Source organism: Engystomops pustulosus, chromosome 6 (genome assembly GCF_040894005.1).
Source record: "Engystomops pustulosus chromosome 6, aEngPut4.maternal, whole genome shotgun sequence".
Classification (NCBI taxonomy): Eukaryota; Metazoa; Chordata; class Amphibia; order Anura; family Leptodactylidae; genus Engystomops; species Engystomops pustulosus.
This window is the reverse complement of record NC_092416.1, coordinates 160,264,494-160,291,679: the sequence shown is the minus strand read 5'-3', so window position 1 is coordinate 160,291,679 and position 27,186 is coordinate 160,264,494. Positions and strand designations below refer to the sequence as shown.

The window sequence follows — 27,186 nt, the reverse complement described above, 5'->3', positions numbered from 1 at the left end:
ACTGCCTTGTATCTCCCGGGGAGTAGTAGAGTAAGTTATAGGATACAGAGGCTTCTCGGAACCGGTTTTAATTATAAAACACAGTCTCAAGATTTATAATGTCGCTGGCACCACAAACTTGTTACTGGTGCCGATCTTCAGCTTGTTCTTCCTAGCCATCCCCCATGTATGTGGTAGGTACGTACAGTGGATATGTTTGTTGGAACACATAAAAGAACTCATGTTAATAAATCAGTTTATTTACTTTATATATTAAGATGAATTATCCATATCTGAGCAGCTATGGTGACGGCAGGGGTCTCATCGGTCACATCTCTCACTTCCTTCTCTGACACGGGGGCTGCTGAGGCAGCTGGAAAAAACACCTACACTGACCCTCCTCTGTAAATACCAGGCCCACCACGGACTCTATAACTAATCATACAATTGATTATTTTCTGCCAGTTGCCCATATAAACTCTTCTATGAGTGTTTGACGTATAGCTGCTATGGTGAATTTTTTGCACTATGGCTGCACATAAGGGGAGAAGGGGCTCTGAGGGATACAGAACACGGTCTTCCCAGATCTGCAGTACCATGGCCTCTCAATTATTACAATCCTTTTGCTGTTTTTCAATGACGGTTTAGTCATCCTTGTCCTTGGCTCCGTGTTTCAGGATGCGGGTGAATTCTATGTAGTTGAAGTTGCCCTTTTTGTCAATCGGTGCCTCTCTGTACATCTCGTCTACCTCCTCGTCTGTAAAGCGGTCGCCCATGGTGGTCAGGAGCTCACGTAAGTATTCCTCATTGATGGCACCTGTAGAGCACAAAAATAGGGTTAGAAGGAAAAGCAACACACATAAATTTCAAAGAAAACAAACTTCAAAGAATCGTTTTGGTCAAAAGTAGCCGAATTGGGTCTGACTAGCGTCGTACATGGTGAGATATTGAGCTGTTTTTTGTGCATATGTGATTGATATATATATACACAACGTTTAAGGCGGCCATAAGATACCCATACGCACAACAGCTAGCATACAGCTGCCATAGAAGTGCATTGTGGATAGGCACTGTACGGTAAGTACAGACGTGTGTAACAGTACTGTGCCACAGCCGGAAAAAAGATAGAGCATGCACTACCTTTTCCCATACGTACGGTGCAGCTGCAGGCCTTACTATGCAAAGGAGAGGGGTGAAGAGCGCTCATCCATCCTCCCTCCTGCACCCAATTTTGTGCTTTGCCAAGGTTCCGGCCGAGGCGAGCACAAGTATGTGTGAACGGGCCTAAGGATAGAAGCCGTTGTTTCATTGACACATTAATTAGGGGTCTATAGGTGCAGGAACTCCAAACATAATTTTTTTTGGACCACAGACCACACACAGTGACCAGGACTCTCAACATTCTAGTCATATAAGATGCTAGGAGTCCCTGTCTCCTTGCAAGACTTGAGGTCTGAACTAAAAACTTTAGAGCATGGAGCTAAAAAATCACAAATAACTACTGCGGGGTCTGGGGTAAATGGGGTCTGATGGGCCAGTTCACATCTCCATCAGGTGTTCATTTATTTTGAGATAAAACCAGGAGTGGTAATACATTGTGTGTTCTGTGTGTTCCATTACTCCTGGATTTGGCTCTAAATAACTGAAGGAAATAACTCAAGCTTGCAGCCGTGCAATTGTCTCCCATAGACGGTGATGGCTGCTTAGAGTGATCTTTTCTCCATACTGTATTACATCCAGTATGCCGTGTATCTCTATGGAGAGGGGAGGGGTCACCCCTCCTCCTCTCCGTGACGCCGGACGTATGCCCGCCCGGGTGAGCTTTTGGTGAGCATAATTCCGTATGTATCTAGTGACAGCTAAAATGTGAATACAACTACAAGTCTAAAAAAAAGAATAAAGGAGCACTACATTTTACGAAAGCTCCATATGAAATGAAAAAGTAGAAGTAGGAAATGGATACAGAGTTCGCCTGTGCGTACCTGTGCCTTCTTCATCGAAACAGGCAAATGCGTTCCTGATCACATCCTCAGGGTCAGTGCCATTCAGTTTCTCTCCAAACATAGTTAGGAACATGGTGAAATTAATAGGTCCAGGGGCTTCGCTCATCATCCCTTCCAGGTATTCATCAGAGGGGTTCTTACCTAGAAAGCACAAACCGTATAATAATCAGACTTTGAGAAGAAAAGGAGTAGTCTTACTTTCTGATTGCTCACACTACATATTCACTTTATTATTATCCTTTCTGCCGAGACTGATATTGCTCACGAGTGACCTAAATATTAACCAAGAAAAAAACTGAATATGGGTTAAACCAGCAGCCTCCTAGACAAAGATAGGCAGGGCACCAGGCAGGGCCGGCGCCAGCACTGGTCATAGCCGGGGCCCAGGGCTCCTGCGGGAGCCCGCATAAGGCTGTACATAAGGGAATATTTAGAGATTATTTTAGGGAACAGGAGACTGTATTAATTTCAGAATTTTTAATGCCGCCATATGAGTTCACTGCAAAGGGGCCCACTGAGGCTCTGTCGCCCAGGGGCCTACTGAAACCTGGAACTAACCCTGGGACCAAGAAACAATCACGGTGTAACTTGAAAGGTAAGTAACCCATATTAATTATTTCTATGTTGACAATAATTTATTGAAAGTATAAAATATTAATTTACTAAAATCCCCACCAATCTTTGTTGGGGCTTAAAGGGATTTTTCAGATAACAAATATTAGTTGACCTATAGAATAAGTCCTCATTTATAGATTAGTAGTTCTCTGCATCTAATAAACTGATAGAGAATGGAACTGAAAGCAGACAGCGTTGTCCTCAGTTTAGTGACCAAAACAAGTCACTGCAACTCAGCTTATATCCACTTAAACTGCAGAAACCTGATCTGACCACTACACAGAAAAGGGAGCTGCTTGATTCTGGTTAAATTTTCTTTGTATCAGTTGTTGAAATGTGGCAGTCCTGGGTGTAGTACCCCTATCTATCTTAAAATGAGGATCTATAGGTCATCAATATTTTTAGCCTGGAAAATGCCTTTAATTAGAATAATAACAAATACCATAGAATACACTTCTTTTTACAATGCAAAATGGCATAATCTGTCACAGTGAACATCCACTACAGGGCTACCTTTAAGAAAACTTTAATCGGGGGATATGTAAATTTTTTTAAGCGGCTATTGGGGCGTGGAGTAGCCGGCCATGAGGCTACACGTCGCGGCTACTCCACGCCCCAGTAGCCTCTTTTCTCCGCCTACCATTGCATCTTCGGTGCGCAGCTCTTCGTAGCTGCTCGTCCGAGTACCCGGCATCTGCACATGCGCAGTAGCTCCGGCCTCGGGCTGTGGCCGCGCACCCGCAGGCCTGTGTTCTGCGAATGCGCAGAGCGCCGGGTATTCGAACTAGGATGCGCGCCGAAGATGCAATGGTAGGCGGAGAAAAAAGGCTACTGGGGCGTGGAGTAGCCGCGACGTGTAGCCTCATGGCCGGCTACTCCACTCCCCAATAGCCGCTTTAAAAAATCTACATATCCCCCAATTAAAGTTTTCTTAAAGATAGCCGGGACGTAAGGATTAGCCCAAAAAAGGGCTATCCTCACGTCCCATTCATCCACCTACCACCCGATCTACCTTTATAGGTAGAATCGTGGTGGTAGGTTCCCTTTAAGCGAGTCAAAAGTCCCAAAACCCCCTTTTATTTCTGAATTGAAAAAGGAAAATGACATATCTGAAAAGTAATGAATAAGGGGGGCACCTATCTAATAGGCTATTTCGGCCATCTTGAAAAACACCATATTGGATCTAGGGCAAGTTTTTCCAATGGGAAAACATCATGGAAGTGCAGAATTGTTTTAGAAATCCTTTACTGCTATAATATTTGTATATTTCTTGTAGTTCAAAAGTTATCAACACGGTTTCTGGCATTGAAATAATTGCAAATTCTTGTGCAGTGCATTAAAATAGAAAAATATGCCACACACACCCAGTGTCTGCATTCTTTTTTAAAACCAGCAAACTTTTTTTTGCAGGTTTTTTACGTAAAACTATGCCTGGACACACCTTCTTGCCACCCGCATCTCCCTCTTGATGAATCCAACACGACAAAGAGGGGGGAATGATGAATCTCCCGGTAAGGACCGGTAACGTTCCCTGTGATACACAGCTATTGACAAGTTGTCCATGGTGCTAACACAAAGCTGAAGGTGCTGGGTACATTGGTTATAAACCTATATAAGAACCGATGGAGAATTTCTGTGTTGATAACTTTTTACCAACATTTCTGAGAAAATTCTGGTCTTTTATGATATGTTACATGACCACCTTCCCATTGGTGAAATCTACCCTTGTCCCATTATAGTGGCAGTCAAGATGGCGGCCATTTTTCCAGACATAACCTAAAAGATAGGCATTTGTTGGGTTATACTGACATGTAGTTGTAAAAGGGCGTCTTGGATTGTTGACATGTCTTTTATACTGTTCAGTACCTTAGACTACATGACTACATGCTTACCCATGGAGGCCAACATGTCATGAAGATCTTCCTTGTCAATGAAGCCATCCCTGTTTTGGTCAATCATGTTAAAGGCCTCTTTAAACTCCTGAATCTGGGACTGGTCAAACATAGCAAACACATTGGAAGTCGCCCTCTGGGGACGCTTCTTGGTGGTCTTAGCCTTGGTCTTCTTGCTGGACATGTTGGCGGGAGGATGGAGCCTATAGATAAAGACAATATCAAGATAAGTAAGAGAAATGTAATTTGGCCATATAATGTTATCACAGCCAGGTGTATGTAGCCCAGGGATTAGATTAGTGAAATCTCGTCATCTGGCTTTCCCAATGAATGACATTGTGAGATTTTGTCACACCCCCTGCTGTGCCAGGTAACTATTTATTTTGTGTAAGTGTGTTTCCTCTTTAAGGTCTGGTGGATGAGACATCAAAGATGTGTTTCTAGACACTTCCTAATCAAATAAGTGAATTACCTGGGGGGTAAGCAACACCTCACTATTACACTATAAATACCACAAGAATACGGATAAGGTAGTTAGCTCTATTACTTATTCAGCCAATTCAGCCAACAAAATCCATCATGATAAACCAGGGACATTACTCATAGATCCAGGCAAAGTGACTGTACTAATCTTCTTATATTTGTTATCCATGGCCTCCTTCCTTCTAATATCAAGTTTTATAATTATGCTAATGAGCCAGAAGGGTTCTGGGGGGTGTTACAAAAGTCCTTCTGTGCTGTAGCTTCACAGATTGTTACACTATGCTCCTCCCACTTTGAGATTATATTAGGCAGCGAAAGATGGGAAGTGCTGAGGGACCAGGGGGAATGAGGAGACGTGTAACAGCCTGTGAAGCTACAGCACGGAGATGCTCTGGTAATGCCCCCAGAGCCCTTCTGGCTCATTAACATAATTTTAAAAGATTATTTTAGAGGAAAGGAGGTCATAGATAAAATTTATAAGAATATTACCGCAGTCACAGTGCCTGGATGTATGACTAAGTGTCCTTTGTTTATGATAGTGATTAGAGAGAGCTGCCCATACAGAACCTTCTTTTCACTTGCTGCAGCTGTGAGGTGGGATTGGGGGGCAACAAGATAGACGTGGGTTCCAGTGATGGGACATCTATAAGACTTTTGTTGTGTATCCTGTAAATATGTCACAAATAGGTCACGGATAGGAACACTTAGGAAATCTATTATCATAGTAAATCATTAAAAACCATGACATTTACCGTATATATACTTGAGTATAAGCAAAGTTTTTCAGCAAAAAATATGTGCTGAAAAAAAAAACTTGGCTTATACTCGAGTCTTTAAAAAAATAAACCCTGTAATCTCAGCTTGCATCATAGTGTGTGTGCCGGCAGCGACAGCAGCAACAGGTCCGGCTGCCATCATAGTGTGTGTGTGACCAGGTCTCAGGGAACTATCACTGCCGCAGAACAGGAAGAAAGAAGACGACCTGTGGGGGGTGTCAGAAAGGTGAGTATTGAGTTTACTTTTTTTTATAGTTTGGGCATACTGGGGGCAGGAGGCAAGCTATATACTGGGGGCTGAGTATATACTGGGGACTGACTGGCACGCTATATACTGGGGCAGGAAGTAGGCTACATACTGAGAGCAGATGCCTGGCTATATACTGGGGACAGGAGGCAGGCTATATACTGAGGGCAGGAAGCAGGATATATACCAAGAGCAGAAGTCTGGCTAAATACTGAGGGCAGGAAGCAGGCTATATACTGAGGGCAGGAGCCTGGCTTTATACTGGGGACAGGAGGCTGGCTGTATGCTGGGGGTATGAGGCTGGCTATATACTGGGAGCAAGACCAGGCTATATACTGGGGGCAGTAGGTTAACTATATACTGGGAGAAATAGCAGGCTATATACTGGGGGCTGACTTGCAGGTTATATACTTGGGGCAAGAGGCTAGCTATATACTGTGGGCATGAGCCTAGCTATATAGTGGGGGCAGGAGGCAGGCTATATACTGGGGACAGGAGGCTGGCTATATAATGTGGGCTGGCTGGCTATATTACGGGGCTGGCTATATACTGGGGGCAGGGGCTGGCTTTATACTGGGGACAGAAGGCTGGCTATATACTGGGGCAGGAGGCTGACTATATACTGGGGACAGGAGCCTGGTTATATATACTGGGGGCAGGAGCTGGCAGGCTATATACTGGGGGACTAGGTTGCTATATAATGGTAGCAGGAGACAGACTATATACTGGAACAGGAGGCTGGCTATGTAATGGGGGGCAGGAGGCTGGCTATATACTGGCAGCAAGATCAGGCTATATACTGGGGGCAGTAGGCTGGCTATATACTGGGAGCAAGAGCAGGCTATATCATGGGGGCTAACTGGCAGGTTATATACTGGGGGCAAGAGGCTGGCTATATACTGTGGGCAGGAGCCTGGCTATATACTGGGACCAGAGGCTGGCTATATATAGGGGCAGGGGGCAGGTTATATATGGGGGGCAGGTAGCTGGCTATCTACTGGGGATAAGGGGGCTGGCTATATACTGGGGGCAGAAGGCTGGCTATATACTGGGACAGGAGGCTGACTATATACTGGGGGACTAGACTGGCTATATACTGGGGCAGGAGGGTGTCTATATACTGGGGGCAGGAGGCTGGCTATATACTGAGGGCAGGAGACAGGCTATATACTGGGGGCAGGAGGCAGGCTATATACTAAGGGCAGGAGCCTGACTCCATACTGCAGGCAGTAAGCTGGCAATATACTGGGGGCAGGAGGCTGGATATATATTGGGGAAAGGAGGATGGCTATATACTGAGGGAAGGAGGAAGGCTATATAATGTGGGCTGGCTGGTTATATACCAGGGGTTGGCTATATACTGGGGGCAGGAGGCAGGCTATATACTCGTCGGAAAGGAGTTGGCTATATACTGGGGGGCAGGAGGCTGACTATATACTGGGGGCAGGAGCCTGGCTACAAACTGGAGGAACTAGGTTGGCTATATACTGGTATCAGAGGGCAGGCTATATACTGGGGGCAGGAGGTAGGCTATATTCTAAGGGAAGGAGACTGACTTTATTCTGGGGGCAGGAGGCTGCCTATATACTGGGGTCAGGAGGCTGGCTATATACTGGGGGCAGAAGGCTGGCTATATAGTGGGGGCAGGAGGCTGGCTAAATACTGAGGACAGGAGGCAGGCTATATAATGTGGGCTGGCTATATACAGTGGACTGGTTGGCTATATACTGGGGGCAGTAGCCTGGCTTTATACTGGGGGCAGGAGGCTGGCTATATACTGGGAGCAAGACAAGACTATATAATGGGGGCTGACTGGCAGGTTATATACTGGGGGTAAGAGGCTGGCTATATACTGGGAGCAAGACAAGACTATATACTGGGGGCTGACTGGCAGGTTATATACTGGGGGTAAGAGGCTGACTATATACTGGGGGCAGGAAGCTGACTATATACTGGGGGCAGGAGCCTGGCTATATACTGGGGGCAGGAGCTGGCAGGCTATATACTGGGGGACTAGGTTGCTATATAATGGTAGCAGGAGACAGACTATATAGTGGAACAGGAGGCAGGCTATATAATGGGGGCAGGAGGCTGGCTATATACAGGGAGCAATATCAGGCTATATACTAGGGGCAGTAGGCTGGCTATATACTGGGAGCAAGAGCAGGCTATATAATGGGGGCTAACTGGCAGGTTATATACTGGGGGTAAAAGGCTGGCTATATACTGTGGGCAGGAGCCTGGCTATATACTGGGACCAGAGGCTGGCTATATATAGGGGGCTGGCTATATACAGGGGGAGGGGGCTGGCTATCTACTGGGGGAAAGGGGCTGGCTATATACTGGGGGCAGAAAGCTGGCTATATACTGGGGCAGGAGGCTGAGTATATACTGGGTGCAAGAGGCTGGCTATATACTGGGGGGACTAGGCTAGCTATATACTGGGGCAGGAGGCAGGCTATATACTGGGAACAGGAGGCTGGCTATATAATGAGGGATGGCTGGCTATATACCGGGGGCTGGCTATATATTGGGGGCAGGAGGCAGGCTTTATACTGGGGAGCAGGGGGCTGTCTATATACTGCGGGGCAGGGGGCTGGCTATTTACTGGGGGCACGGAGCTGGTTATATACAGGGGGGCAGGAGGCTGGCTATATACTGGGGGCAGGAGCTGGCAGGCTATATACTGGGGGGGACCAGGCTGGCTATATAATGGTGGCAGGAGGCAGACTATATACTGGGGCAGGAGGTAGGCTATATACTGGGGGCAGGAGGTAGGCTATATACTGGGGGCAGGAGGCTGGATATATAATGAGGGCAGGAGCCTGACTTTATACTGGGGGCTGAAGGCTGGCTATTTACTGGGGACAGGAGCCTGGCTATATACTGGGGGTAGGAGGCAGGCTATATACTGGGGGCAGGAGCCTGGCTTTATACTGGGGGCAGAAGGCTGGCTATGTACCAGGAGCAAGACCAGACTATATACTGGGGGCAGTAGGCTGGCTATATACTGGGAGCAAGAGCAGTCTATATACTGGGGGCTGACTGGCAGGTTATATAGTGGGTGAAAGAGGCTGGTTATATACTGTGAGCAGGAGCCAGACCCTAACTATATAGTGGGGCAGGAGGCTGGCTATATACTGGGGGCAGGAGGCTGGCTTTATACTGGGGGTAGGAGGCAGGCTATATACTGGGGGCAGGAGCCTGGCTTTATACTGGGGGCAGAAGGCTGGCTATGTACCAGGAGCAAGACCAGACTATATACTGGGGGCAGTAAGCTGGCTATATACTGGGAGCAAGAGCAGTCTATATACTGGGGGCTGACTGGCAGGTTATATAGTGGGTGAAAGAGGCTGGTTATATACTGTGAGCAGGAGCCAGACCCTAACTATATAGTGGGGCAGGAGGCTGGCTATATACTGGGGGCAGGAGGCTAGCTATATACTGGGACCAGAGACTGGCTATATATAGGGGTCAGGAGGCTGGCTATCTACTGAGGGCAGGACCTTTGCTATATACTGGGGGGCGGGGGCTGGCTATATTTTGGGGGCAGGAGGCTGGCTACATACTAAGGGCAGGAGGCAAGCTATATAATGTGGGCTGGCTGGCTATATACCAGGGGCTGGCTATATACTGGGGGCAGGAGGCAAGATATATACTCGTAGGAAAGGAGATGGCTATATACTAGGGGGCAGTGGGCTGGCTATATACTGTGGGCAGGAGGCTGACTATATACTGGGGGCAGGAGTCTGGCTACAAACTGGGGGGACTAGGTAGGCTATTTACTGGCGGCAGGAGGTAGGCTATATACTGGGGGCAGGAGGCTGGCTATATTCTAAGGGCAGGAGCCTGACTTTATACTGGGGGCAGAAGGCTGGCTATGTACCGGGAGCAAGGCCAGACTACATACTGGGGGCAGTAGGCTGGCTATATATTGAGGCAGGAGGCAGGCTATATAATGTGGGCTGGCTGGCTATATACAGTGGACTGGCAGGCTATATACTGGGGCAGGGGGCTGGCCATATACTCGGGGCATGGGGCTGATTATACAATGCTGGGCATGAGCTGGCTGGCTATGTACAAGGGGACATGGGCTAGCAAGCTATATACTAGGTGGCATTGGATGGCTGTCTATATACTAGGGGGCTTGGGCAGACTGGCTATATACTGAGGGCATGGGGCTGGTTGGCTGGCTATATACTCAGGGGAGAGGGATGACTATATACTAGGGGGCATGAGGCTGCCTGGTTATATACAGGGGGGATGGGCTGGCAGGCAATATACTGGGGGACAGGGGGCTGGCTATATACTGGGTGGAGGCTGTGACCAATGCAATTTCCACCATAGGCTTATACTCAAGTCAATAGGTTTTCACAGTTTTATGTGTTAAAATTATAAGCCTCGGTTTATACTCAAGTATAAATGGTACTCATCCAGGCACTGTGACTGCTGTTATCTTCTTATACTTGTTATACATGGCCTCCTTCCTTCTGAAAGCAACTGTTAAAGTAATCCCAAGGAGCCAGTGCTGTGGTGGCGTTACCAGAGCCCCTCTGTTCTGTAGCTTCACAAGCTATTACAGTGTACAGGAGTACTTCCCTCTACTGTAACTCCCTACTAATCGGTCTTCCACTCTCTAAACTCTCTCCTCTTCAATCTATTCTTAATGCAGCAGCCAGGCTCGTCTTTCAGGCCAAACGCTACACGGATGCCTCCAGTTTGTGCCAATCACTGCACTGGCTGCCCGTCTCCTTCCGTATTCACTTTAAAATAATAACCCTCATCCACAAAGCTCTGAATAATGCTGCACCTCCCTATCTCTCTTCTCTCATCTCAGTCTATCGCCCTTCCCGTGCTCTTCGATCTGCCAGTGACATTAGATTAATCTCTACCTTAATTCGAACCTCCCATGCACGTATCCAGGACTTTTCCCGAGTTGCACCAATTCTCTGGAATGCCCTTCCTCAGACTCTGAGACTAATGCCTACCCTCCAAAGCTTCAAATGTGCTCTTAAAACCCATCTCTTTAGGCAAGCCTATAACACTCATTAACTGCATGAAATGTCAACTCTCCCTTTACTAATCCATCGTATGTCCTATCTCCCATCTGTTATCTGGCAAACAGCTGATATATACCAAGCTCCACAATTCTCTGCAGTCTTTTTCACCTAGGACCCTGTAAATAAGATGGCGGCTGATGGCTGGTCCAAGCAGCAACATCGTTGTTTAGTAAATTATTTATTAAATTATTTTATATTGTTCCCTTATAAAGAATGGCTGGACCATTATACAACCTCTTGTGTCAACCCCTCAGCCTCATAGTCTGTAAGCTCTTGTGAGCAGGGCCCTCACTCCTATTGTTCCATATGACTGTTTGTTCTTTGTAATGTAATATAGTTGTATATGTCCCCTATGATTTGTAAAGCGCTACGGAATTTGATGGCGCTATATAAATAAAGATTATTATTATTATTATTATTACCCACTGTGTTAGATAACATCAGGCAGAGGGAGGGGGGAATGCTGAGAGACCAGGGGGAGGGAGAGACATGCTACTGCACAGTGTAACAGCATGTGAAGCTACAGCATGGAGGGCTTCTGGCGACATCCCTCAGTGAACTTCTGTCTCATTAGCATAATTCTAAAATTGATTTTAGGAGGAAGGAGGCCATGGATAACAAATATAAGAAGATTATTTACCAAAGTCACGTTACCTAGAGCTGTGTAATGTCCCTGGTTAACTTAATGGATTTCTTATGCTGTAATATTTTTGCAGTGTCCTATCCATGACATACATTTACATGCAGACAACATGGAGAGCAGCCAGTCTCTGTAGTAAACTGCACAAACTTCTGTCATCTAATTGCCCAGAGTTCATGTAGATGAAGCCTCCCCTCATCAGTGTAAGCCATAAAAGGACATGTCCTGTTCTGAAGGCTTCAGGCTTGGAATGTGTAGTTTAATCACTTCCCATACACAACATCTTGCCTGCAGACAGTATGGGGAACATTCTGACACGCATTTCTAATTATTGGGAAACCAGCCACCAAGATGAAACTACAAAGCTAAAGTGACATAAGCAGCTACACAATAACAAACTATTATGTGTTCTACAAAAAAAAAAAAAAAATTAAAAAGTTATATTGACAGTTTTGATAATTTTCATGTACTTTTGGCCATAGATCTCTATAAAGACCATATAATATAAAAGAGTCCATGAAACTTCTCTAATGGCAGGAGCGGATAGAAGCTTTTCGCAAAAAGATTACAACTCACTCATTAATACTTTTCCTTTATCTAAAATCCAACTGATATTGGATAAAACCCAAAATATGACATACGGTATATACAGAAATGTGACAATATGTATACTGTGTATGTGCTGTTGTTGTTGGCCTAGTTTGTGCCTGTTAAGGAAACTATAAAATTGAAGCAACATAGTATCATGGAGCAGAACCACACTGGAAGTATGTAGACTTAAAGGGGTTGTCCAGAAAATAACAAAAAGGTTAGCACATGATAGCTCACTGCCACAAACACGTTTCTCATGCACTATGTATATCAGTTATATGAGTTTTTTTTAGCTTTCTCTCTGACCCTGCACGACCCTGTCTTTGAGATACCAATAAATATTAAAGGTAATGTTTGTAATGTGCCTAACACAGGATTTGAACTCAGGACCCTTGGTATCAGAGGCAGCAACAAAAAGGACCTAAAAGCCTGAATAACTTTCTGCTATAATACTAGTATATGGATATATAAATATAAATGGTTATATCCCCATATACCAGTATTAGTGGCATTAGTCTTAATTCTAATAACAAGTACGTTTGTGGTTCCCTGCACATTGTTGCTTCCTATTATTCAAGGGTCATGAGTCCAACTCCAGTGTCAGGGATGTTATAAAATCTGCCAGTATATTTATATGTATCTCGAAGGCAGTGTGAGTGCTGAGAGGTGACTGTCCCTATACAGAAAATCTCCTGCTGTCAGAGGTTTTCATCCAACAAATGAGGTAAAATTATGATGTAAGATATCCAAATTTTTGATAACATTAAGAAAAGTGTTTATTTGGCAGTAAGCTTTCATTTACAAACTTCTTGTGACCTCTCCTGACATAGTAAATACCTATATTATTTTTAAAAATAACCATTCAGAAGTATATTTTCTTGTAACCCAGTTGTGCTACTCCTATGTTATTCCTCTTGTTTATGTTTAAAGGGGTTGTGCCGAGGTTGAGAAACATGGCTGCTTTTTTCCAAAAATAGCTCCTCTTCTGGCTGTGGGTAGTATGTGGTATTGCAACTCAGCTCCATTCATCTCTATAAGATGAGCTGCAATACCAACAAAAACCATTGTCAGATGTGGTGCTGTTTTTGGAAGGAAGCTGCCATGATTTTCAACCACTGGACAACCCCTTTAAATTGACATATAGGTGTTACCATTTTCCTTGTCAGGGAAGTGGGTGCTTACAAACACAACTGAGTGGACAGTATTAGAGTATTTTTTGTGGACTCCTCCTCCTTAACGCACATTGGGGCAGATTTATTTACCCGGTCCTGTCGCGATCTAGCGGTGCGTTCTCAGACGAGGATTCGGGTCTTCCGGTGATTCACTAAGGTCGTGCGCCTGATGTCCACCAGGTGTCGCTGCTGCGCCGAGGTCCGCCGGAGTTCACCTGCTTCTTCCTGGTGCATGTAAGTGCTTGATTTTGCGACACACTTCGTTTTTTAAATTCCGTGTTTTTCCGAATCCGTCGGTTTTTACGTTGACCACGCCCCCCGATTTCTGTCGTGTGAAAGCAGGCGCGATTGCGCCGAAATCCAATTGGGTGCGCCAAAATCCCGGCGGAATTCGCCGCAAAACTGAAAAAGTCGGTAAACCCGACGGAAGTGTGGCCGCGGAGCCCTTAGTAAATGAGCCCCAGTAAATGAGCAATTCTAAAAAGGTAAAAGATGTTTGTCATGGGGAGAAGAAATATTTATTAAAACTGAGTGACACTTTGAGACATAGGGTCACGGATCACATTTTTATTGGACACTTCGCCGTTTTCAGGATTTGCGCAGCTTTGACATGTATTTAACAGGGGTTTGCGCTGAGATTGTGTTGCACGCGATCAGATTGTGGCGCAGCTGCGCTGTCTTTCATGCGACAGAAATCGGGGGTGGGCCGTCGGACGATCCGACCGATTCGGACTGAGCGCGGGATTTAACTTTAAAATTGTGCTGCAAGACAATGCACTTACATGCACCAGGAAGAAGAAGGTGAACTCCGGTGGACCTGAGCGGGGAAGCGACACATTCAGGATATTGGGCGCACAATCTTATTGAATCGCGGCACAGTGCGTTATTGTCGGACAATGCACTTTTGGTAAACTCCTCGAAACAGGTAAGTTACAATGCCCCATTTGTATTGTTTTTTTTAAGGATTTCTAAAAGACTAAAATTTGTGTATTATTAAAGGCACTTAGAGGTACAATATGGGCACATTATACAATAATACTGCCATGTAGATAACAATAAAAAGGTGTTTCCAGGCCCTCATGGTATATTCTTATGGCATCTAGGATGATTTGTATTAAAAATGGATAGTTTACTTCCTATGTAGGTCATGTATAAATAGATCTGCCCGTTGAAGATTAGTTACATTCTGCTAACAAATCTGCCTTGTGTGAACATATACTTACTGTTCTGCCAGGCTGGGGGTTATTGACTTCAGAGCAGTTGTGTAACATATAATAATAATTCATTATTTATATAGCGCCTACAGATTACGCAGCGATGCACAAAGCATGACAAAATGTCATCACTATAATGATTATTCTCTCCTTATACCAAGTGTAAAGCTTAAGAAGAGACCTTCTCAGACTAGTCAGTAACCACGTCACCCTGCAAGTATGAGTGTGAGTGGAAACATAGGGTTATTTCTATATGATAGGGTTCCACCCTCACTCTGTGTATATGTATGCCTATACAGTAGCCTCTACCTCTTCACCATCAATGATGGTCTTATGATGGTAAAGTGTCCCAATAGGGTTATTCTGAAGAAGGCCAAGACTATTCTGTGATCAAGTGACAACGAAAATAAATTTTGTCATTGATGACATTCTGTAACACAAACTATATGTACCTTACATATGTACTATGAAACCTCGAAAACATCAAAAATATACAGCAATGCATATCGGTAAAAAGTAAAATATAATGTATCGAATATTCTGGATATGCGCCAAATTCAGTTTCCCAACCAAGTGTTTATAAATATGAGTAAGGAAACACTAAAGCTAAAATGTCACAAAATAAAAAGTTACATCAGAAAATATGTTGACTCATGTAACTTGCAGATTGCTCTAAAATGAGACATTTTTGGCTGCACAGTATTTCTCTGTTTACTATCCTGTAACATCTGGGGGCGGCACCGAAAATGACAGCAGCAGCCAAACAAGAGAATAAAATGGAGTGAAAATGTATTACATTTCCATATTGGGATATTGGGCTCATTGGGTGAAGAGGCACTTGTACTTGTATAAAGGAACATGCATGAGCTACAATGTTAGGAAGCTCCTAGTAGATTAAGCATTAATGCAGCTTCTTCTGGAAAACCCCTTTAAGGCTGATGATATGTAACATTCAGCAGCGATTCTGACATGACATAAACCAATGAGAACAATAGTTCCTGCTCCAATTTACCTGCAACAGAGGGACCTAAAGGTCGAATTCTGCACTTAGACTCCACAGCGATAATTGACATGTTGCCCCCCCATGTATAATTAGCTCCCAACAAATTTGGAGAGGATACACCAAGCCTAAAACACAGTACATGGCCACAACCTTACAGTACATTCAAATAAAATGGTTTTAGCTTACAAATACCGATACAAAATACTGATAGTGTGAAAGTGTACTAAATCTGTGCCACACTAATCTCTATATGCATTGCACCATCCACAGTATTAATTGACAGGCCGAGGATTAAAAGTCCACACCTCAATCTTGTTCCCCATACTGGTAAAGATTTTCTGCTACTATGAGATAAGTGAGGTTAAGATGTATTGTTCTAATACATGGATAACTCGGAGCAGGCGTGGTAGGTAGGTAGGTAGGTGCCTATAGTAGCAAAGCTGCAGAGTATAGGCAGGGGAAGTGTTAATCTAGAAGCCTTCTGCACTTCTTACCTGCACAGGAGGAAGACAGCAACTCGGAGATCTCCTCTGCGGGTCAGGACACAGGGAAGGTCTGCATTAAGCTTCCCAGGGTCCTAAATCCAAAGGAAGAGAGCAGCCAATGGGGGAAGTCACTCACCCCCCTCCGGCTGCCCTCCCGCCTGGGATTTGGCCATACATGGAAAAGGAATTTGAGGAGGATGCAAGATCTGTGGGACACTCTGATCCAAACCCAAACACAGGATATTCTCCCTTATATAGTTCTCAGCCCCACTATGTGACAGTGTGCAGGGAACCCTCTACACAAGGCTGTGTACAGCAATCCTCCTTATATGGGGTGTATAGGTGTGTAAGGGGGGAAAGGTAGAGGGGGCAGAGAGTTTCCTGAACTACTGAAGGGTTATTATATATATATATATATATATATATATATATATATATACGTATGCTGTATGCTTTCTACTATATCATTGTGTTATCATCCTATCTCTTCTTTCACTTACAGAGATAGTTTTAAAGTAGTACATGTATGATACCTCGCTAACCTCCTCCTATAGCAATGATTCTTATAGAGAATACCTCCACATTACCGCATCTGATAGAACATTACGATTCTACTTATCACGGATTCGTGCAGAAGAATTCTGACTAAAATCATAGGAACACAAAAACTATTTGGGCAACTGCGTCATGGATCCTGATAAAACACAATCTAGACCAGGCTGCATGACCTTAATGGATGAAATAAGACTGAAACTCTGCATATAAGATGTGTCATGACCTGTGTCATGCGTGCAATGACATAAGTCAATAGGATCTGTCAAAGGATGGTAAAAAACATATTTTAGAGTGATCTCACATAGACTTTGGCCCTTTGGTAGGACCACACCTTATATCTCCAAGAACAGTCACTACAGGTTATAAATCTTATGACAAGTTTTCCTCTCCTAGCAACATAACTGGTTAATAGAGGCTCAAAATCTCCCTGTGAGCCTAAAGTTGGTCATAGATATTGAAAAAAGCATAGCATCCAAGGCACTACCAGGTAGGCCTAACTAATGCCATAGACTTGTCTTCTTAAAGCAAATTCCAGAAACTAATTACTATATTGTTTGTGTAATGAAAGGTTAAACAGTTTCCCAGTATACTTTCTGTTTCAATTCCTCACAGTTTTCTAGAGCTTTGTTTGCTGTCTTTCAACAGGAAGCTCCATTGTTTACTTCCTGTAGATAGAAACCAGTCCATGGTCATGTGATCTTGCACAGGTGCCCATCTCATTATATCCCTGGTCATGTGATGTCACACAGCTGCCCGTCTTGTTATATCCCTGGTCATGTGATGTCAAACAGGTGCCCGCCTCGTTATATATATCCCTGGTCATGTGATGTCACACAGGTGCACGTCTCATTATATCCCTGGTGATGTGATGTCACACATTTGCCCATCTCGTTATATGCAGGTGCAGGTCTTGTTATATCACTGGTCATGTGGTGTCACACAGGTGCACGGCTCGTTATATTCCTGGTCATGTAACGTCACACAGGTGCACGGCTCGTTATATTCCTGGTCATGTGATGTCACACAAGTGCACGGATCATTATATATAGCCATCTTTGATGCTGTAGGTCGCCTCTTCCTCATCGTATTATTGACCCTTACCAAAAGCGTGATTATGGTACAGAACGCAATATTCCCATTAAGTGTCTTATGAATCAGGGTCCCAAGACCTGAACAGATTTAAGTCTGGGAAATACCTCCTATCTATCCAGTGGGAGAGTCATGGATTTTATATCCTTTGCATCAACTCACTCTGCATCCAAAGATAAAGATAGAGCTGTCACCTTCCTGTTCCACTATTGAGCCTCTGTTACTGATTCCAGTGCTGACGTCACTGTACCTGCCGGCTTCAGAACCACTTACAGCAGAAGATACTGTTATAATGGTGAGGGGTACAAAAATGGGGCATATAAATGGGTGTGCTGTAGATGGAGTCGGGGGCTACAGATAAGGCTTTATCATTAGTGGGGGAGGGGCAAAGGATAGTGGGCATTGTAATTTAAGGGCTACAGGAAATACAAATTCCTGAAAAAAATTATATTCTCAAAAAGAACAACATTATAAAAACACTAATAAAAAACCTTTATTTCTAAATCTGCCAATAACAGTCGTGAATGCAAACACTTCTGAGCTAGAGATTATGCCACTGACTGTACAAGGCATCCGTTCTCCATCTGGAAAAATATAGTTTGCCATATTTAAAAAAAAAAGTGTAAGTGTAAGATGTGAAGAGTAAAATCATAAGAATCTGTTTCTCAGAGTCTATATCATCCATAATAATCTAGATCTCAGGGAGCAAACTGTTACTGTTTTCTACATCTTTCATATATCTCATCATTTCCTTTTACAGTCATCATTCTCCTAACGGAAAGTCAAACCTCCTGCATTTTGTACTTGTTCTCTCAGTTCATTATTACACAAACACTGGTAGGCTGTAATAGGGCTCTATTGGTTTGAATTTGTGGAAAAAAAGAGGAAAAAAAAAACACAAAAAAAATAATCAAAAAGTTCTATGCACCTCAAAACACTGACATTGAAAAATAACGACCCATCCTACAAAAAAGTAAATTCTATATACATACTGCACTTCTGCTTAAAAATATATTTGTCATTTCTTGAATTCCACATTTTCTTTTTGATTTGCTATCAATCTCATGATGCCTCAACTTTTGGCTACTTATTTAGAACAGTGTGACAGGAACCTGACTAATTATAATCAGGAGCTGGGATCGGAGCATCTATCCTCCTTCTGTCGCACAGTGTATAATATGGTTAGATCTGGAGTCTATAATGTCTGACACATAGATCTCCATAGACTCAAGTATGGAAAGCGTATCACCGGAGGAGGAAGAATTTCACTGCTGCTAAGCACCCATCCCAATGTAATATACAGAAAGAGACATTTTTGAAAGGGAAATTTAATTTTTTTTTATGTCCCTTTTTATTGTCAAACCAGTGTCTTGGTTTTCAATCCTGGGCCTGGGTCACAGGACCTGCTTCAGCCAATGGAAGTAAAGTTTTTTGGAGAACAGAAGTGACGTCCCATGGTCCGAGGAGGTCACTCATCAGATGAAGTGGATCCCATTTCTGCCAACAATTCCTAGCCTGACGCGTACCGTGAAAAGTAATGCAGGAACTAGGAACCGGAGAGGGCTGAGTATGTGTTAATTTTGTTTCACATCCCGGCTGCCTTGGGGTTTTCTATATTCCTGGAAAACCCCTTAAATAATAATATTTATTCAAAGAAATCTGGAGCTAGGAGTATTCTTCACAGAAATGTGTGCTTACTGTCTTATCAAGCGGGCTCATCTTCTTTCAGAACGGCAGCACACTACACATCTATGCAGGGTCAGCTCCAGGTATCAGGAGGCCCCTGGGCGGCAGAGCCTCAGTAGGGCCCTTTGCAGTGAACTCACGTGGCTGCATTAAAAATTCTGAAACTAAAACACTCTCCTGTTCCCTAAAGTATTCCTTAGTTTAGCATCCCAAACAGCCCCCTCACAGTTATTTTTTTGTACAGCCCCCCATGTTTATTTTATGTACAGCCCCCTCATGGTTATTCTATATAAAGCCCCCCTCAGTCGCTAAGGATTCATCAGACACATATGTCACCCACATGGATTTCTTATTACTGCCTATATATATCGTATATACTCCTGTATAAGCCGAGATTTTCAGCACAAAAAATGTGCTGAAAAACCTCACCTCGGCTTATACACGAGTCAATTTAAAAAATAAACTTACATACTCACTCTCTGACATCCCTGATGCACGGCGCGGCCCACGATCCTCGGAGCGGCTCCTCTTCTTTCTTCTCCTTGCTGTATTAGCTGGCAGAGACGCGTCCACGCGATCTACCAGCTGGCGCACACTATGATGTGGCCGCTGATGACGTCATAGTGTGTCTCTGCCGACTAATACAGCAAAGAGAAGAAAGAAGAGGAGCCGCGGGGACTGGAACATCGGGGAGCTGTGCCGGGCATTGGGACCAAAGGTGAGTATGTAAGTTTGTTTTTTTTAATGTGCAGGTTGGCTGGCTGTATACTACTGGGGGCTGGCTATATACTACGGGGGCTGGCTTTATACTACATGGGGGGCTGTCTGTATACTATATGGGGCAGGCTATATACCACTTGGGAATGGCTGGCTATATACTACAGGGGGCTGGCTATATACTACTGGGGTCGGCTGGTTATATACTACAGGGAGCTGGCAGGCTATATGCTACTGGGGGCTGGCAGGCTATATACTACTGGGGGCTGGCTGGCTTTATACTACTGGGGGCTGGCTGGCTATATATAACTGGGGTCTGACTGGCTATATACTACTGGCGGCTGGCTATATACTACAGTGGGCTGGCTGGCTATATATTGGGGAGGCTGTGACCAATGCATTTCCCACCTTCGGCTTATACTTGAGTCAATAGGTTTTCCCAGTTTTGGTGGTAAAATTAGGGGTCTCTGCTTATACTCGGGTCGACTTATACTCGAGTATATACTGTATGCCCGGAGCTGGCGCTTGCTCTGCATCTATGAGTGAGATCTTCTAGTAAATTACATGTGAGCATAATGCTTTGTGTATGCCTTGCTACAAGGATCTGTTCTATCAAATGTTCCTGCTGGAGATCGTTTCTAAGTACAGCACCAAAAATGGCAGGAAGGAGAAGAGCAGATGCTCCTAAACATGGCCGATGTGCACTTCATTACCCGAACACAGACTGGGGAGCGAGTACAAACAATATTGCCATCATACACTGCACAATATTTCCAGCTAAGCCTTCTACTGTTTTCTTGGATTTGGAAGCAAAACTGTTTAATTAATCCTTTTGTCATCTGTTGTTTGCATGTTTGTAGCAGTCTCACCACATCGACTGCACTCCAGTTACATAGCGGAGACAGAAAAACGATGACTTGGCACTGAATCGTGGGACAGTTTGATGTCTTATCGAGTAAATAGGAAGCACTTTATCCATACAGAAGCAGAGGCGACATTTATTAATAAGATAAGAAAGCTTTCTAGTATATTTGCCTCTTAAAGGGTCGGTCCATATGTTCAAAAACAAAAAGAAAAGCTCCTCTCATGACCATAGGTAGAGCATGGTATTGTAACTACGGTAAGTTCCACTCATTTCTATACAGATAAGTTTCAATTCTGACACTACCCATGGGCAGGTGTGGAGCTGATTTTTGGAAAAAAAAAGTAGCCATGTTTTTTTTAACCTACAGAGACCCCTTTAAGTCTGAATTACTAAGCGCTACCAGCATGACATTGATCTACCATAAACTTCTACGTTCTAAAAACTTAAAAAGAGAAAACTCCCACAATTCATCCACAACTTCTGGATTCTGATTAGTAGACATTTAATGCTCGGGGCTAATGCAGCCTCAAACTTGTATGAAAGCAGGAAAAAGTGGTTCCAGCACCGGAAAAAAAAAAATAATAACTTCCTTTATGATTGATAATGGATGCCCATATGATTAAGGGCATCCAATACTTCTTTGCCCGAAACGCGTCAGCTGCTTGGGGGTGGCAGTGCCAGTACCAGTCATTTTAAGATGTTATCAATAATGGAAGTTATTATTTTTATTTTTCCGTTCCTGAACCATTTTTTCCTGCTTTCATCAGTTTACAGTGACTGAAAAATTCCCAATGGGATGTTTTTATTGTATTGTAATGGATTTGTTTCAATGATTCCAGGAAGGTCAATCCGTTCTATGGTTTGAATCCAAAGGAAGGTCAAAAATGACTATTGCCAATTGCCCCATAGTGAGGAAAAAAAATTCCTTATCAACTTCATATTAACAGTCAGAAACAATCCCTTAATCAAAAGAAAGATCCCAAGAAACTACTTTCCATAATGTGATATTTTTTACTTTCATCTTATCCAGCGAATCGATAATTTATGGGTAAGGTGTGGAAGAGAAGTCTATACTTTAGGACCTATTGCCTATGAGTGAGTTTGCTCTGACCATCTCGCTTTGGCCATTCATGGGATTTACTGGATCAAACCTCAAATCACTGAACTGAAGGTATTTGTTGTATTCAGCTCAGTAGTTCTATGTTCAGTCTGGTGAATCCCAGCGAGTTGTTGAAACAAACTCTTGTGGGCAATTAGCCTATTATTGCCCACGCTTCAATTCTTTGTTGACCCACCCTGACTATTTGTGCAGCACCATCCATGCATTCTACATCTCCACCACCCTGATTTAAAGGGGTATTCCAGAATTTTTTTTTTCATCATTCCAAATACTTAGGATGGAATATCAATATCAGGATACCTGAAAGTGACAGCTGCCATACATACTATGTGACATTGATTGGTCACATGGCCCACTTGATGGGCTTCAACTGCAATACCAATATAGACTGCAAAGAAGTCACAAACAAGTCCAAACAACAACAATCCAAACAGGTGATCGATCGGGTGCTGAATGTAGACCCCTGCATAACGGATCCCAAGAATTGGTGCGCAGAACAAAAATGCTGGAATACCCCTTTAAAGACGTAGGTAGTTTACACCATGTTTTGGCCTACAAACCACCAATGCATCTCAAGCAGTCAGCGCTTGGGCCTACAAGAGGTGTGAGAGGAACCTGCTCAATGCTAAACCCCTTACACATGGCCACATGATCATGTAGAACACGGCCAGGTGGAAAAGGGTATTTCTCCTCACCCCTCTCCATTGAAAAATGTCAAAATATAGGACATGTTCTATAGTTTGCGACTGCCCATCTGGCTGGGTCGTGGTGCGGTGATATGCTGAGTGTTCACTGCACCGTGACCGGGTGTCATTGACTTGTATGATGGTTGTGATACAGCCGCAAATTGTGCAGCCATAGCTCCGGCCCCCACATGGTCGTGTGTATGGAGCTTTAATGAATCAATTTTTCTAGCACCTCCTGTGATGCCACTACACTTAACCTTTTCATCACCTTCCCAGTGTCCCAGTATAACTGAAAGTCAGCGTTGGACCTCACATAGATTTTTGGTGCCCCTTGTAAAAGGTCGCTAGCCAAACAGTAACCCCGAAATTATTTTGGAGGGTACGGTTACGTACAATATAAGTTCCATAGGTTTGTTCTTAAGTTGAATTTGTATGCAAGTCGAAACTGTATATTTTATAATTGTAGTTCCAGACATTTTTTTCCCTCACTGACAATTGGAGTTTCAAAATTTTTTGCTGTAATGTGACCAAGGATAATAAATAAAATTTCAGTACAGACACTTTACAGCTGATCATTGCAGCCTGGGACTATAGTAACATCCAGAGAGATCACCAGAGGTCACAGTGGGAAGAGAGGTCTGTCTTTAACTAGGGGTTGTCTGTAAGTCGGGTGTCCTTAAGTAGGGGACTGCCTGTATGTAAATCTGCACAAAATGCGCCGTTTACATTATTTTTTACAAATCAAATACATTTTCATGATACTGTTACATAAAAATATACACAAATGATACGCATAGTGTAGACTTTACAGAGGTAACTCCCGCCTGTCTCCCCTGGATCCATTGTGGCACCACGCTCCGTCACTCTGGCTACAGACAATTCTAGATACAGCAGGACATTAACTATTTATATACAGTTTACTCCGATTGCATCTCATGTATCCGTAATTTTGCGGGGATGTTATTAGTTGATGTTAAGAACACATAATTATACTCCTACAATCCCTAATGTAATAACCTGGTTTAAAGGGATTTTTTACACAACCGTGCTGATTTTTATCATGCAAATTGGTCATGAAAATTAACCTTTTCACAACCGATTAGCAGGGGTGTGATGTGTTTTTTCACAGATTCTCATATACTATGTAATTAATGAGTGATCCATGAAAAATAGTGTAAGGATATGATCCTCTAGTAATGATCCAGCACGTAACAATGTTACCTGTACGTATTAATAGACCCTTAAAGTGACATAAGCCCCACGCCTAGTCTGACCTGTCCTACTTGTGTTACATTCCTGCCTTCAGATCTTCTTGCAGCTGTAACTAACAAGCTGGAACTCTCCCCACCCCTTGCCAAAAAGCTCATCCTAAAAGTGGTTTACTGCCTCAAAACTCATCTCAAGAACCTCCTGACCATAATAGAAATAAACCCGCCCCTGCCGTATGCGCAATTTCCTTTTCTACAGCTGTTTCCCACATAAGAATGTGTTTCTAGTGAATTCAGCGTCACATAGAAGCTGAATGGAGAACATGGAGAACTCGCCTGAAACCTCCTATTTCTAATGAAGTTGCATAAGCCTCTCAATTTTTGAGTTTTCCCCACATCTACCCCATGTATTTTTGCCTTTAGCCTTTGCACCTGCTACACATGTATATGTATGGTAGGTAATCCATGTAATATAGCTAGAATTTAAGGTTTCGGTTGTCGATACTCACTGGTGTTTGTCCGTGTGCTTCTCCCTTCCAGTATGAGCAATGCAGAGGGTGTGACATATAGGAGATCACGCGGGACAGGTAAAGGGAGGGATCCAGGAAGATGCAGAGCAAAGTATAAGGAGCACATACTGAAGGTGAGGCGTTCCACTTACTGGGGTAAGGATGGGACTGGGGGGACTATTTGTGCTTTTAGCTTCACTTTTTTTAATGTTCAGCTATTTTCTATTCTTGTTTTTGTTATTTCTAGACAGAAGTTCAGTAGTTTTCTATTAATATTATTATATCCATGTAGTAAAATGTATTTGTAATTCACTATATATCAGGGAATCTGTCTATATAAATGGGATACTTACATGTAATTCTATGGATGGATCATTTGGATCGGTGCTAAAGGAGCAAATGTGGAGCTTGTAGATATTTCAAGTACCTTCGTGCCACGAGATATCTGATACCAGCCATCTTTCCCGTGTGCCTGGGGCAATGTTGGTTTTATGGGGAGGGTGTTGTTATTTTAGATCAACCGTGAGTATTATCTTGTCTTGTGATTCTGTTACTTGTAGTTCCACTTATGTTGTTGAGGTGAATAGTTATATAAACTGAGAGTGATCAGCTATGTGAAGCTGGTATGCAGAGATAGCATACTATAGGGACGGCCGGGATGGGATAATGCCATATGGTGTAATTATAGGAAGTCTGTTTTGCTCAGTTAGTAGACTGCTGTACGGAATCTGCATCAGGGATATTCTCTCCTTGAAGTTATAGTTTTATACATTCTAATGGAGTATGTCATAGTGTTATTAAAGACAGCTAAGTGTGATCACACCGCAATGTATAAATATTTGAATGGACAGAACCAATATCTTTCTAATTGTATTTTATACCTAGGCCTGTGACTGATACAATGGGGCATCCTCTATACCTAGAGGAGAGGAGGTTCTACCATCACCATAGACAGGGGGCATCCTCTACACCTAGAGGAGAGGAGGTTCTACCATCACCATAGACAGGGGGCATCCTCTACACCTAGAGGAGAGGCGGTTCTACCATCACCATAGACAGGGGGCAGCCTCTACACCTAGAGGAGAGGAGGTTCTACCATCACCATAGACAGGGGGCATCCTCTACACCTAGAGGAGAGGAGGTTCTACCATCACCATAGATAGGGGGCATCCTCTACACCTAGAGGAGAGGAGGTTCTACCATCACCATAGACAGGGGCATCCCCTACACCTAGAGGAGAGATGGTTCTACCATCACCATAGACAGGGAGCATCCCCTACACCTAGAGGAGAGGCAGTTCTACCATCACCATAGACAGGGGGCATCCCCTACACCTAGAGGAGAGGCAGTTCTACCATCACCATAGACAGGGGGCATCCCCTACACCTAGAGGAGAGGTGGTTCTACCATCACCATAGACAGGGAGTATCCTCTACACCTAGAGGAGGTTCTACCATCACCACAGACAGGGGGCATCCTCTACACCTAGAGGAGAGGCGGTTGTCCCATCACCATAGACAGGGGGCATCCTCTACACCTAGAGGTGAGGCGGTTCTCCCATCACCATAGACAGGGGGCATCCTCTACACCTAGAGGAGAGGAGGTTCTACCATCACCACAGACAGGGGGCATCCTCTACAACTAGAGGAGAGGCGGTTCTACCAACACCATAGACAGGGGGCATCCTCTACACCTAGAGGAGAGGTGGTCCTACCATCACCATAGACAGGGGGCATCCTCTACACCTAGAGGAGAGGCAGTTCTACCATCACCATAGACAGGGGGCATCCCCTACACCCTGAGGAGAGGCGGTTCTACCATCACCATAGACAGGAGGCATCTTCTACACCTAGAGGAGAGGTGGTTCTACCAACACCAAAGACAGGGGGCATCCTCTACACCTAGAGAAGAGGCGGTTCTACCATCAACATAGACAGGGGGCATCCTCTACACCTAGAGGAGAGGCGGTTCTACCATCGCCATAGACAGTGGACATCCTCTACACCTAGAGGAGAGGTGGTTATACCAACACCATAGACAGGGGGCATCCTCTACACCTAGAGGAGAGGTGGTTATACCAACACCATAGACAGGGGGCATCCTCTACACCTAGAGGAGAGGTGGTTATACCAACACCATAGACAGGGGGCATCCTCTACACCTAGAGGAGAGGCGGTTCTACCATCACCATAGACAGGGATATCCTCTACACCTAGAGGAGAGGCGGTTCTACCATCACCATAGACAGGAGGCATCCTCTACACCTAGAGGAGAGGCGGTTCTACCATCACCATAGACAGGGGGCATCCCCTACACCTAGAGGAGAGATGGTTCTACCATCACCATAGACAGAGGGCATCCCCTACACCTAGAGGAGAGGCAGTTCTACCATCACCATAGACAGGGGGCATCCCCTACACCTAGAGGAGAGGTGGTTCTACCATCACCATAGACAGGGAGTATCCTCCACACCTAGAGGAGGTTCTACCATCACCACAGACAGGGGGCATCCTCTACACCTAGAGGAGAGGCGGTTCTCCCATCACCATAGACAGGGGGCATCCTCTACACCTAGAGGAGAGGAGGTTCTA

At 44.2% G+C, this 27,186-nt stretch overlaps 2 protein-coding genes across 5 annotated transcripts in view; one reads left to right on the top strand and one right to left on the bottom strand.

Annotated features, from left to right (window-relative positions):
• Positions 1 to 223: 223 nt before the first annotated feature.
• MYL9 (myosin light chain 9) overlaps positions 224 to 27,186 on the bottom strand; it is a 35,212-nt gene continuing 8,249 nt past the window's right edge. The window contains exons 1-4 of one of the 3 annotated variants that reach the window (XM_072112108.1): positions 24,596 to 24,729; positions 4,490 to 4,692; positions 1,962 to 2,123; positions 224 to 796 (exon numbers count right to left, since the gene is read on the bottom strand). In XM_072112108.1, coding sequence (XP_071968209.1) covers positions 624 to 796; positions 1,962 to 2,123; positions 4,490 to 4,673 — 519 coding nt within the window. In that variant the 5' untranslated portion in view covers positions 4,674 to 4,692; positions 24,596 to 24,729 and the 3' untranslated portion in view covers positions 224 to 623. Of the gene's footprint in view, positions 797 to 1,961; positions 2,124 to 4,489; positions 4,693 to 16,169; positions 16,326 to 24,595; positions 24,730 to 27,186 lie in introns of those variants that run through there. The other 2 variants (XM_072112107.1, XM_072112109.1) reach the window with 2 other exon arrangements.
• The window catches only part of LPIN3 (lipin 3), a 45,493-nt gene continuing 42,708 nt past the window's right edge, over positions 24,402 to 27,186 (top strand). The window contains exons 1-2 of one of the 2 annotated variants that reach the window (XM_072112101.1): positions 24,402 to 24,540; positions 24,627 to 24,729. The gene's annotated coding sequence lies outside the window, so the exon portion shown is untranslated. Of the gene's footprint in view, positions 24,541 to 24,626; positions 24,752 to 27,186 lie in introns of both variants that reach the window. The other variant, XM_072112100.1, reaches the window with a different exon arrangement.